General features: G+C 33.2%; 1 protein-coding gene across 1 annotated transcript in view; it reads left to right on the top strand.

The window, feature by feature from the left end:
- The window catches only part of LOC126738610 (vesicular glutamate transporter 1), a 125,136-nt gene that overhangs the window by 90,561 nt on the left and 19,414 nt on the right, over positions 1 to 15,161 (top strand). Inside the window, exons 3-6 of the mRNA XM_050444021.1 lie at positions 14,331 to 14,447; positions 14,508 to 14,637; positions 14,736 to 14,966; positions 15,031 to 15,130. Coding sequence (XP_050299978.1) covers positions 14,331 to 14,447; positions 14,508 to 14,637; positions 14,736 to 14,966; positions 15,031 to 15,130 — 578 coding nt within the window. The remainder of the gene's footprint in view (positions 1 to 14,330; positions 14,448 to 14,507; positions 14,638 to 14,735; positions 14,967 to 15,030; positions 15,131 to 15,161) is intronic.

The following is a 15,161-nucleotide window of genomic DNA, read 5'->3' on the forward strand; positions in this document are numbered from 1 at the left end:
ACATTTAGGTTAACAACCCTCCGCAATATTGAAGATATTGGGTCACAAATACGAAACTGAAAATACCATTTTTTCTTCTTAACAATAATATAAATTTTAATGCATGACAATTACACAGATACTAATTTATAAATTGATTCTCCTTCCCCCACCCTTCTCGGTTATCCAGAGAAACAGGGCAGCTGCACGTAACTAAAAGCCATCATCATGGCACAAGAATTATTTTCCCTCGGGGAAGAAAGAAAATTCTCTTATTGTCGGTCCGACTTCCGTATAAGAAAGATCGAGGAGGTTATCTGCCGCCCTTTTACGACCCCGTATTTATTATCCCTTATTATTCGGGTTTTTCGATCCGGTGAACTAGTTTCGGCGCTTTAGCTTTTATTTTTCACTTGCAGTGCAACAGGCAGATGGTTTTCACGGAAAGCAACAGGTAAATCTTTTTACTATTTAATTTCCCTTAATCAAGTTTGCCGTACCCGTTACTCATCGAGGAAAGATTTCGTGGGTTATCGCTTATTCGTCTAAAGGGTCCGGAGCCATTCAGTTCCCTTGGGAGCAATAAAATCTAAATAAAACACCTGTTAATAATGTAAAGGCAAGAATCAGTTCTTTATTTATGATTGTTTGTTCCTTCACATTATAATTTAACTGTTTCCTGGAGTCAAACAGTGAAGTTCAAAGAATAAGAATTATTTTACTTAAGGGTCTACTAGGTTACTATAAACGTCATTTTCTAAGAGACTTTTTGCTTGCATACTGTTTTATTTTCTAGCATACTGCAGCATCAAAGTAGGTCACCATCTTAAATAGAAAAAATCATGATTTAAAGCGTCATTTTGCTTATCGATCTCGTGTTAAATCTCGATCCTCATCTTCTTTATAATGATATTATTGAAGCATTTTTAATGCTCCTTTAGGTATAAACTAAAACACTCAGGGTATAAAAATAGTCCACTGATTTATTACACACGTATGCACCAAACACGACCACTTAAGACTACTAGAAACTTTATTTACACTATATTTGTTCCGTTTAAAAGTCGCGGCAATATTCAGATTTGAACTAGCCTCCTAGCGGCGAGGGCACCTTAAATATTAAGTAGGCCGATGTTCTGGAATATTCGTTCTCTACGTATGTCCCGAGATTTGGCCCTAGATGACAGACGAGATAATTCACAATTGCCGTAGAGTAGTTTGCGGTTGTTAGGATCGTTACATAAATGATTGAGTGTTTAAATTAAAAAAAACAGGTTTAAAAGCTACTAAATTTTAAAGAAAAATTATTATTTCTGTTCTTTCCGATTTAAAGATTTAATTTTGTCAAGGTTAGCACTCTCTAATGATTCCATGAGCTATATGAGAAGCATAATTGCAACATTTTACCTCTTCACCACAAATTCTGATGAATAAGAGCTAAATTACTTTGCGGTATAAAAATTTCGCATGTGTTTTAAATGTAAGTATATTACACCATACTTATAATACCAAAATATTATAAAAGATTCAATATAGTATGCAATTAGAACATAAATCTATTCAAAAAAAATTAATCCCACAAACTACATCAACCTGCCATAAAACCAGAGGAAAGATCAATTTGATGGTCCCCCTTTTTCCCAAACAGTAATTTCGCTGATGCGACGATATGGATTCATAATTGGTTTGTATCAGCGCGTAACCCAAAAGGGGTGTGTGTCTGTCTTTGTCAAATTGTCACGACATGCAAATTAATGGCCCCTTGATTTATCATGGAGGCCATAAGGGATGATTTTCCAGGGAAGGATTATAATAAATTATATTCAACTACTAATGTTTTAGCAATCCTAAGTTCAGCATTACTAAAAAGAATATAGGTTTCATGAAAATAGAGAAACAATATTTCTATTACTTTTTGAAAAAACAATTTAAGTAAAAATGTAAAACTTCTAGGTCCTATCCTGCAGAAAATAATTCAAAAGCCAAAACGCATTAACATGGTCCCTAGTTCGACTTTTAGCGGCGGAGACGTCAGCCATTATATATCGTAAAAGCGTTTTAGCTTTATATGATAAAAAAGTTTTAAAAGCAGTATTTTGTTGCTATCGCTCTATACAATTACTGGTTACGCGCGTATTGTCCATTTAGATTTGGTTGTCAGATGATGCACGCTATAGTTGTATACCTGTTTTGTATGTTAGCAGTTATATTTTATTTTTAGGGGGCGTCGTTATAGTTTTACAGGTCGATAAAACTAAATGAATTTATACGTTTTTAATTCATTTAATCAATGGTTTTCCTCCAAAAAGTAGTATAAAAGAGCTTAAAACTTTCAAAAATTAAACTTTGGAAAATGGCGCGTTGGCTCAATAGTTCTTAAGATCCTCAATGTTTTCTGAAGCAGCTTTGTCAGATATAAATGTGAATATATTTAAAAAAAAAATTACAATAAAAAACCATTGAAACAATAACTCTATTTAGTTCAGCTTTATCTTAAGAGAGCTGATACAGCTGAAGTTTTATCTTATATCACATTAGCTTAAATACATGGTGGCCCAAATTCGACCCTCATCATTGGATTCTCGGAAACCGAGATACAAGGTCAGTTAAATTATGGCAAAGTTGCTAAATTTTATACTTAACAAAATGCCGTTTTAAAATTTCGAATAATTCCGAAGATATCCAGAAAAACCGAAATCTGGAAAAATCTTTTTAATTTTTTTATGACGTTATTTAAAATCATATAATAAAATAAATAACACTTTATTAAAGGCACTTTTTCTCCTCTACAAGATGGCGTTTTCAGAACTAAAACACGATGTTTCATTTTTAAGATACTATCAACTTTTTTTTTCAAATACGGCCCTGGATTTTTATTACCTTATTTTGTTGACCTAAATTTTTATAAAACCTATGACGTATCAAACTTTTTTATTTTCAACCGATTTAATAGCAGAAACTGACATTTTCCATAATTAAAAAAAATTCTTAATATGAACCTGCTTTTATTTTTTTTCTTGTAATTAGGTATTTAGTATTGACTTATTGTTAATAAAAACTAATGCACCCCGTATATTTTTGCAATTGGCAATTTTATCAACAACTATCAATAAGCTGACGAATTTAAGCAAATTTGGAGAAAATTCAACGCGTTGATATTTTTTGATCGCCAATAATATTAAAACAAAATTAAAAAGGCGGCGTTGAAATAAACAAAAGATGGCCTTCGCTTGTCGTCAAAATATGACATGGGAGGGCGCATGTCATATTTTGACCTCGCGACTTTTCAACACAAAATACAGTCCTAAAATTTTACCAAAATCGTTCGGACAACTTAAAGGTCATAAAACGTTTTACGACTGTCTAACTCATATTAGACAGTAGTAATAATACCAAACTTTTGCGGTCTTAAAGCCTGGAATAAATGTATAAAGGGCATAACATCGCTTTTTTTAAAATTTTAGGATTGGTTTCGCAAAAAAAAATGGAAAAAATGCTTCAATATTTGTAAATATTATGTTTTCGAATTTTGAACTCAGAACGAAAAAAAGGTAGAGAGCAGCCTTAATATTTTAAAGCCACGTTTTACAATAATATAATAAGTAAGACATTTTGTTAAGGTTGCGGTAAATCCTCGCGGTTCCTCACGACAATTTTATTTGGAACTGAATATACCTAGGACGCAGATTTAGAGTTTTAAAAAAAATAGCTATCGACCATATAGAATCTATATTAGGCAAGATCTGATGCCAGGAGACAATACATACAAGACAAAGAGCAATTGGCATAATTCAATGTTACATGAAGATGAACATTTTTTGAATAAAATAGTACGGACGGATAAATGCAATTTCGCAGTCGTTAAATAACGAGCATTATTACGCAGTCGAAAATCCGTATCAAAATCAGCAAATTTGAAGACAGGGACGGGAGTCATTTAATGTTTGAATTAGGCTATATGGAAACAAAATTTTAGGGCCAGTTTTCTATAATGGAAATTTGAATTCCGAACGATACCTAAATTTGCTACAAAACGATATATTTGATGCCCTAAATGACGAGCCGTTAAATATTGTTCAGCAATTATGGTGGCAACAGGATGAGGCACCACCACATAATGGTCTCAGTTTCTTAATCAAACTTTTCCCAATAAGTGGATTGGAAACCAAGGAACAGTTTGCTGGCCTGCCAAAAGCTCCGATTTGTCACCTCTTAATTATTTTTTACGGGGATGTTTAAAAGACCATGTATTTAAAGAAAGTCCTCAAAATATAAATTTTACGCCACAATTTTACTTTGGAAATCACAAATTTACGGGCAAGAGGAAGAATGATCCAAGCAGTCACGAGTAATCTGCGACGGCGGATTCAGAAATGCATCGAAGTTGAAGTTTCAAAATTTAATTAGTGTTAAAAGTTTAATTATTATTTGGCTTTTTGGGTGCCAGGATTCGACAAAAAGTACGTCATTTTACTAATATATTTCTTTGCTTTTTGTTACAGTGGTTTTTGTAAAAAATGTGACTTTTTAATATTAAATTTGATGATAACATTGATGATATATAATAGGTATTTTATAAAATTAAATCATGCAGTAGATTTAAGTAATAGAATAGGATAAAAGTAATAGAAATCCAGGGCGTATTTGAAAAAATATTTAATGATGGTATCTCAAAAACAAAACGTCGTATTCTATATATATAATATTATTATATATATTCTGAAAACGTCATCTGGTAGAGGAAAAAAAATGCGATTAACAAAGTGTTATTTATTTTATCATACGATTTTAAATACCGTTATAAAAAAAATAAAAAAGATTTTTCCAGATTCCAGATATCTTTGCAAGTATTAAGAATTTTTCAAATTTTAAAACGGGGTTTTGTTAAGTATCAAATTTAGCAACTTTACCATAATTTAACCGACCTTTATTTCTTACGGTTTTCGATATCCCAATGATGAGGGTGGAATTTGGGCCACCCTGTACACATCTAAGAGCACACACACAATTTTTAGGGTTTGCAGTGTCTTTTTGTAATTAGAATACCAAACCAATATCATATTCCAACTTTGGCCTTGAACTATTATTAGTTGTATTTCTTTATCAATTTATTAAATTATTGCTTCAATTACTTTCTCATTACATATAATTTTCCCCACCCATTGTGAATTCTTGCTAAATTCCTCTAACTCATGGTCAGAGCTCCATTAAATACACTTGCTCCTGGGTTTCCTGACGCCCTTCATAGGGCTTCGTGCTGGCTAGCTGAATTGTCCAACCAACACAGAAAACATGCTGTCCTTCCTGAGATACAGCAGGTAAACTCTATGGTCGTCTAGTGGTCAACCCTGTTATATTACCATTGCTTTTAGAACCAATTGAATAAAACCAAAAGGCTCTACATATCAGATACCCTCACGAATTAAGTCGAGATAAAATAAAATGTGCAGCATAAGTGACTTATTCACTAAGGCAGTAGCTACCCAAGAACTATCTGGAGTATATTGTAAAAGATGGAAGCGTAGACGAAGGTTTAGGAGCCTCAGAGACAACACAGCAAATATTTAATTAGTGGGTGGGTGTGCACTTTTTTTAGCTAACAACTATCTACGCCACCATAACTGCGTGGAAGATAAAGCTAAAGAATTATATAGTATAACTTTACTGGGATGGAACAATACTTACTGATAGAACAATAATGGTTGACAGACCAGATACCATACTCGTTCAGAAAATAATAAGGAGGACTTTCTATATTAATATCGCTGTACCTAAACTACAATAGTATCTATAATACTACTCACACCAAACTTAAGACATATGCGTATCTAGCAGTAGGTTGGAACCTTTGGTGTGACACTCAAATCACGAGACAGTTTTACCAATAACCAATACTCTTTATTATTTTACTCTTGACCGTGTTTCGTTAATGATGTTAGCATCATCAGAAGAAGCTGCTCTATATCTTTAAAAAATGAATAAGAAATGCGCTCTATATCTTTAACTATAAATAAAGCTGATGAGTGTAATTTCTTTTTATAAATTAATTAACTTTGATGTTTCTTGTAATAACTTTATCTAAAGTATATATCTGCTTAGCATATTCTGCAAATTTCGTGAATCCCCTATAGTGCAGGCACTAAGGATCGATTTTTATTTTATTTTAATGTTTATAAAGCTTTCTTTAGTCGTTAAGAAGAGTTACTATATGGCGTCTATTTCAAATTATTTTACAAAAGTGGATGCATAATTTTATGATATATGAGTTGCATAATTTTATTAAACATTCTGTATTTTCCAAATTGTGGTAAACAATAATTAATTTGAGGTTTTTAGCGTTTATTGGGATCAACGCCTTTCTTGGCCAACGAGGAACAAACCTATTTTGGAAATTGGAACAATGCCTATAGGTATAAATAGGTATAATTAAAATAAAAATCAAGTGCAACTAAAAAATAAAAAAGTAGAAAATTAAAATAGCTTATTTTTGCTTATAACAGTTCTTTTTATCCGCCCTTTTAAACCGAATAAAAAAAAATTATTTAAAATAATCTTTTCTATTTGTCTTAAAGCCGAGTTGGTTCTACTAAAGGTTAACTTAGGATTATTGTATCTTTTAAGTAAATTCTTTTACTTGTAAGGAAATAAATATTTTTCTAACCATTTTTGCTTCCATTTATAATTTCAGTTTCTATTGTTTCACATCCTAAAGAAAATTGAAGCAATTCGGTTTTGATACTCGAAACGTGACTGTGGACCGACACAGCTTCTTACCTTCAAATCCCCTGTTTCGCATTTCATGGCGATATTTTGTTTTGTATCCATCAGATATTATTTGCTCGCTAGGGGGATTTTTTCGATGTCGCCATTACTTTATTTTATTACCGTTTTTTTTTGCAAAAGTTTAATAATAATAATAATAATAATAATAATAATAATCATAATAATACTATTATTAATATCAGTAATCAGATTAGGTAATCTTGATGAAAATTTATTGAAAACGGATATTAAAAGAAAACTTGACCCAAACCAAGTGCCGAATATGTAAGCGACATAATATGACAAACGATAGTCTTGCATACATAATAGCTGGATGTTCTGTACTTACTGCACAAAAACAATATCTGGAAAGGCTTTAATATTATAACGTTTTAAAGATTTTGCATTTGCAAGCATTATCCAAAAAATACTTTGTATCTGAATTAAAATACCCACACTACTTTTACGAACCAATACCAGTCTAAGAAATTGATGGTTGCTGTATTTATTGGAATCGAAAGATAATTATAGGTCAACCAATTCCAAATAATATCCCTGACGTATATAAGAGAATGTATAAAGTAGAGCGACTAACTATTGTCCTATATTAATTGTTGGTATTACTGGTGAAATTCATATAAAAAGAAAAATTAATATTCAACTTTTATATTTAAGCATCAATCTATATATACAAATGCAGACAGGCAGAAAGCCGTAGAAAAAATGGACTTAGAAAGAGTTAATGGTCAACACTATGATAATCTTAATCAACCTCATATCGACAAAAAAGCATCCAACAATCCCATGTGGCTATTTTAAGCCAAACCCTTTCTTAAGACAGAGAGATTTAAGGTGGTTATTCAGGATCAAGTAATCAATACTTACAACTGTAAATATTGATTGAACTGAAGGAATTCATCGTTAGCGAGCAACACACAAAGTCGGAAACAATCTACCGCTTAACATCTGGGTGCAGTTTATTGGCAAATATCAATTTTCTTTATTGCCATAATTAAATATGCAATATAAGACATCAACATTTGGCCAAGAAGGATGTACTAATAGCACTTTCACTCCAGACTGCCAGTATCAACCTTAGAAGATACTTGAAAATGATAATTTAAGACTCTACTATGATAGGCCTATTATAACCGCCAGGCAGGTGACGAATAACAGACCTGATATAGCAATGGTAAATAAAGGTTCCAACTCGGTCCTTCCAATAAACGTCGATATACCAAACAATAACAACATATTAAGTATCATGAAAAAGTAAGTAGATACGAAGATAAGCAAATAGGATCGAAGTAGTCCCAGTTATATTATCATACCAGCATTACTCGAAACCTCTTGCAACTAGTACTGCAAACATCTATAATAACTTCCAAAAAGCGATTCTAAAGATTTAAGAAAAAAATATTTCTAAAGACCGTAAGAAAATTTTTACGGGTATGGCAACACAGAGTCCAACTCTTTAGATACTTGTATAGGGGCTAGGTAAATGTTGTGAGTGTAGTTTGAGTATAGCGTGTGTATAGTGTGTGTCCATAATAAATGAATAATGTATACTTATTCTGCTGGACATTTTTTTAAAAATAGTTTGTAAGTGCATGGTCTATTTAACAACAACTGAATTAAATACCGCAACTCACATGCTCTTAAGATTATGTTAAACCTTTTGCCTCATACCTCGTGATACCGGGGTACAAGGATTTTATACATATATATAGACTGCATATTCTCGGAAACTGTGGGCGAAAGCCATCCAAAAAATCTGGTCATAGGACGCACACAAAAATGGGAATTTTTTTCTGAAGTGATCATATGACTTGCCATAGTAAATAATTTGATGAAACAATAAGAGGGACGAATGGACAAAAGTAAGTAAGCAGCAAAATAAGTAATTATTGAGGCCCTCTGGCTCGAAAATGAATGTTAAGGTAGGAACAGACTATTTTATCCTAAATGAACTGGTAAGAGAATGGTCTGGGTATTCAGATGATTCTAGTATCAAAAATATCCTTTGCTAGAGTGGGATCTATGAAACTGCTGATGGGTCATGCACTTAAATTATCACAGCAAAATATGCAACGTCTCTAAAAGGTCTTTTCAGCATAGGACTAAGACTCACTCAGCCTCATTGGCTTTATCAAGGCTAATGGCTTTTGGCAAACATCAATGGGGATGAAAAATCCTTGAAGCGACCTATTTGCGTCAACGCTCCTCTATTGGAAATCCTGCTAACGATATTCTTGATCCAAGAGAACTCCAGACTCCACTATAACCCTGGTGGTAACATACAGTAATCATCTTTAACATTTCCAACGCGTCTGACAAGATGTGGCATTATGGACTAATACGAAAATTCTCACTTTTCAAGCTCGAAGTTTTCCAGGTGTCGGATAGGATAGTTAGAGTACGAGATTGAAGTGTATAGCGAATCGCCTAGTAATATTAACTTTGTTTGATTCTAGGTATAGGTTCCATCTACCTGACAATAGCCACAAAGTGGTGTCGATAACTTCGATGGTCGATAACTTCCTAAAAAATTCCTCCCCTAACCAATTCGATTCGAATAGCTTATCAAAGTGACTAAGTAAGAAAATTGAGCTGTAATTTTTAACTGAATTTATTTCCCGAGACTTGAATACAAGTACAATTTGAGCTATTTTTCAAGTATTGGGAAAAATGCCGCTGGACAAACATTGGTTGTACAAGGTATGCAAAGATTTGCACAAGTTAGGACAACACTACAAAAAAAATTAAGGAAATCTATTTGGACTAGGTCCCTTTTTAGGATCCATAGATATAAGTGTGAATTTAACGACGTTCTTATCAATATTGGTGATTACAAAACATTCCTGCGATTACTTAGGCTTAATTAAAGCTGGTGTATTAGAAGGTTCAAATACTCCACTAAAATATTTTGAGAAAAGTTCACTAATGTCAACACTATTCGAAGCTTCCTGATCATTCAATTTTATTTTTAATGGTAAGCTCTTAGTATTTATTTTGTTTTGGAAAAATTACCAAAAATTATTAACGTCCTTGACAATGTTTCTTTCGGTTTTATAAACATACTCCTTATAGTCATTGCATATATTAAGTTCTACTGTTTTGCGTAAATTCGAGAAGTTGTCGTAATCGGCTTGTCTTAAGATTTGATATCAATATAGTTTTTAGAGTTCATTTCAGATCTGCAAAATAATTTTTAAATTCCTTGATGTATTGTGTTGGAAAAAAATACAAGTATCTAACTCTATTACTGTTACTTATTATTTGAATGAAATTTCATGTGGGTTATCGTATCATGTCTAACTAAACTAAAGAATAAAACAAATGATTGTCTAGATGTTTCTTATTAGGTTATTACAGTAAGCCCTCAATTCTAGAAAACATTTACTTCTTAATGAATAAAAAACTTGAGGTAGAGGATGACTGGTACTTTTAAACCTTATAAGTATATCAAATAATGGTTTGCTAAGGACGCGATCCGGGAACATTCCCTCAAAGTTCGGAATGTTTAAACATTGATATGTGCTATCAGAAATAAAACCAAACATTTTTAGATAACAAAATTATAGTATCCTTGCCTAGAACCGCGTTTATACTACAAAATATGCCTTGGCTCTGAATAGAAGTTAATCATAATAAGACTCCATTAAGAAAGAAGGCAGTGAAGTTAGAGTAGAACAAATTCCTTTGCCACTTAACGTCACTTGCCATGGCGTCGCTTTCGCCTCCTTTCTCCGTATTCATGGAGAATCGCGGGTGGAAGTGCCACTCGAAAAGCGCCGGATTCTGCTGAGAAATCATATCGCGATCGTCGTCTTGATCGATGCCGTCGCGTTTGACAATCAAACTGCGAAATTAAAGCTCAATGGGGATATTAAAGTTAAAGAGGGAAAAAATACGTGAAATGGGGAATTAGAATATACCAAATCAATAATTAAAGACTCTGATATATTTATAGATTATTGATTAAGTGGCTTTAGCTATTTATGCAAATAGAGTACAGACAGAGTAGCACTTTATTCGTGTTCCTAACATGAATAAGGTGCATAAGTGATATAAATTTACGTTAAACTCGTTGTTAAATAAAATCCCGGGTCGTAATAAGTTTTACCACATTTAGTATAATAACCTGATGGTTACCAAATCGAGATAAACTAAAAATGAAGCAAAATATTATTATACCGCGCAATACCTAGAAGGCTATTTTTGCAACTTGTTTGTCGATCGTTTTTTAGTTTTTTTGTTTTTTATATCTTTGATTCCTTTCGCGGTATATTTAAACAGTATTATTTAGCAAAGCTCTATTGTATTTTTAATGATCGGTAATATTTTATTGGTATATATAGTTGTGAGAATAAATCAAGTTTCGATTACTACTACAAATGTTAAATGGTATGCATACTACAATGGTGTGAAAAAGAATTTAAAAGCTTGAAAAAAAATGAACTCCTTATTTTCATCAAAATCTGGTGTTAGAAAGAAACTGAGATACGGTATCACTAGGTTTATTTGGGATTCCTTATTAGCTTTACTTTATATTAATACCCTATCTTAATTGCCTATAGACAAGAGTGTGCTACTCAATAGGCACACTCTTTTACCGATATACAATTTTATGTTAAAGCATCTGCAGTCAAGGGCATACGAATATTTTCATCTGAACAGGCTATTTCACCCACTCCTGTTTTTCATCATAATTAAATCAGCAACAATGAAAAAAATTTATATTAAATTTTTGGGAGTTATCCTAAATCAAAAAGTAATTCGAATGTCTACTAGCACTAGTCCAGTCTTCCATAATAAAGCAAACGTGTTTTTCGCTTTGCTATTCCTTACTTATCTTAAGCCTTATTAGTAAGCATATTATTGCTGGCTTAGTACTTTTCATATCTCTCCATGTGATCACTCTACTTTACCAATTCGTATATTTCCTAATATATTTTAAATATAATCTGCATATATTCAGAACTTGTTATGTTATTTATTATATGTTAAGTTACGTAGTTACAATACTTGATAGAGCAATGGTCTTTTCTTAATTGTTCGTCGCCTATGTAAAGAGTTGTGCGGCAAAAAATGTTGCGGCATTTATGATACTTTTTCTTCCGAAAGACTAAATAAAGCATAATTAAGAACACTATACCATACTTAGCTTATTTTAAATATGAAAGTGAGTCATCCATAATTGAAACAATCATCGATAATTTAAAAAAAAAGTTACTGATACGAAACAAAAGCTCATTGTATTAATTATTAATTAAAATTATAACTATATTTCTCAAAAGATGGTGAAAATGATTAGTTCGGCTAGCTCCGTTTCTATAATGTGTTGCAGTTTGATTTAAATGAGAGTATTCAGTGCTTCATTTAGATATGCTTTTTATAAAGTCATCTAAAAAATTCTAAAGACTTTCAGTGATTCCAGGAAACCTGTGGAGCATCACACAGTTGTTGGAATTTTATTCAAGAAATCAAGTATCTTTAAGTATCACATCGCAGATGTATTCAATCTCTGAAAGATCGAGCGAAGATGCGGAGCATAGATGAGTACTAAAGGAAATGTAATGGGCTGCAACATGGGCTCATAGGTTATGTTGCTGAAATGTAACATTATTTTCATTATCCAGGAATTTGAGTTTAAATTTGTCTTTAATTGTAAGAAAGGTGATTTATGCGACAACTGCATATGTAAGCAGTAAATGATGTATGTAATCTGAGCAGTAATGTCGATAATAGGCTTGGGGCTTACCAGCAGTTTCGCGTATTCCGTCTAGCAAAGCAGCCTGCTTCGTCGTATTACTTGAGGTTCCAGGCACCAAAAAAAGCTGAACATTGCAATCCTCCATCATCAGTTCTTATTCATTTTCGGCTGTAATTCTTTTACAGATAGATTAATACACTATTTTACAGTATTCAAAATTTTAGATTTTCTGTTCACACTTTCACACAACGAAGATTTTAGCCTAAGATACAGTGGCGTACCCCCCCAACGAACGGCCAACAAGTAGGCCCTGCTGTTATTGGCTCCACCACAGAAACCTGCACCAGCTGTTCATTTTCTATCTGTCTATCAGACGATAGACCTGTTTACTGATGCCGGCATATTAGATCCTGCTACTTTTTTCTGCCTGCTGCAATATGGGTTTTCAAAATTTTTATAATGTGCTATCGGAGGTATCATTTAACCCCTCTCAATCTAATGGAAAGGTCATACCAGCGTTTCCCGTGAATAAATTTGAGCACGGCCAGTAGATCTCGCCGACTAGTAGATCACCATCAAAAGTCTCATTAGTCTTATACCCTCAAACTGCACGATACGATCCAGGGACGTGTCTTAAAGGCTTGGGGTCATTCGGATAGACCACGTGATACATGCGAGGTATTGGACACTATTTGGTTGAGCTCGAATTTTTGATTTATGCCAAGAGGTACGATAGATGAGCAGATCCAAGGATCTTGTGGACAGATCCTAGAAGGATTTCTTGATCATGACACCTGCGTGATCGTACCAGGACAGTATAATATTACAAGTTCATGTAAATGAACATATTTTGCTGTTCTGGACATAATTATTATAATGCGATTTGAGGAATCTTAAGGTATGTCATTCCAGGCAATCTAGAGCATCGTAGCTGTTTTCAAAAATTTTACTGAAGGGTTTGAAAGCATTTCTATACATGTTATACCAGATGAATTCAATCGGCCAAACCAGCGAGTTATGGATGAGTATTTGATACTTCTTAAAGAAACTGCAATGTGCTGCAGCATGAGGCCAGACATTCAGCTTTGAAATCAATACTCGAAATGGCTGAAACATTGTTGGAATGTAATATAAGCCAGGCCCTAAGTAAATCTAATGGCATGAACTTCATTGGTGTAACTTTAGGCATTCCCTTAGACTTTTAAATACATAGCTAGACCGATTCCACTCCAGACTATTATCCCTGGTAAGGGCTGTTTTGCATTTAACAGATTCTAAAATGTCTTCTTATGATATCGTAAGCCTACAAGCAAATTCAAAACTTGTCTGAAAATACGATCTTATTTCATTCTTCGTTGCAGTTTGCTTATGCATTATTGCAATTTGAAGATTGATCAAAAGACCTCAGCCGAGTTTGGCGATATACGGAACTCTTTTAGTAATTCAATAGTCTATTTCCTTAAACAAATATCTGCTATCGATCTTGACTTTCTAGATCATCCAGTGTCCCGTTTTCAATGTTATCTACTTTCATCTGCCCGGCTTCTCCAACAACACCTAATACTAGTAATATGTTACTTGTCTAGCTATCCGACATTATTTTTTTTAAGTTTTTAACTGATTTTAATCATAAATGCAAAATAAACTCACGATTATAGTATTGATCTCATATAAAACGCATATACCATAAGTATATATTGCATGAACATATAAAATATCCAAGCAACATGATTTTTGTGACTTAAAAATATTGGTATATACTAAAGTTACAGGTGAAACCTGAAATAAGTTTACCTATTCAAATCTAGTCTCTTCATTCAGTAAAATATAAAAAATCTGTAAATACAAAAAATCATCTCTTTCGTCTTTTCAGGAAACAATACGATGACTTTGAAGATCCAGGATTAAAAAAAGGGGCTTTAGAGCAAGACGATGTCAGCCTGGACAGCCTTCCGGAATACCAAAAACCACCGCCTAGAGCAATTGACCAGTAAGTAATTGTCCAACAATTGAATTTTTGCTAAGCGAGTATCCCCTTATATATTTTCAGGTATATTCGAGCAGAAATTCCTCATCTATCTCGGAGAGCCACCGTATCGCTTCTTTGCTGCGTAGGGTTTATCATTATGTTTGGTATGAGGGAAACCATGGGCATGGTTAACTCCGAAATTGAAGGCAATGTAAGCAAAAAAATATATGAATACAATGACCTTCTAGATCCTGTTTTACATTTTTGATGTCTCAAACTGGAAACTGAGACTATTTTCTTTTTTAATAGAAAAATCACAAACAGATGTCCAGGTCCACCATAAGCGCTATAGAATCTGCTATTTTTTGGGGCTACTTTATTACACAGATACCCGGTGGCTTAATTGCAGCCGCATATCCAGCTAACAAATTATTTGGTGCAGCGATAGGATCATCCTGTATATTAAATCTATTTGTGCCCGCACTATATGATAAACCTAGTGGATTGATCATTGTTAAGGTTATGCAGGGGTTAGTGGAGGTATTATATATAGAAGTTGATTAAGGTGCCTCAAAAATAATACAGTTATCATATTTGTGTACAGGGTGTCACATATCCAGCTTGTCATGGTATAATGAGGCACTGGGCTCCACCTTTAGAAAGATCCAGGTTGGCCACCATAGCATTTAGTGGTTGTTATGCTGGTAAGTAATTTTTATAATACATTATAAAATT

This window comes from Anthonomus grandis, chromosome 7 (genome assembly GCF_022605725.1).
Source record: "Anthonomus grandis grandis chromosome 7, icAntGran1.3, whole genome shotgun sequence".
NCBI lineage: Eukaryota > Metazoa > Arthropoda > Insecta > Coleoptera > Curculionidae > Anthonomus > Anthonomus grandis.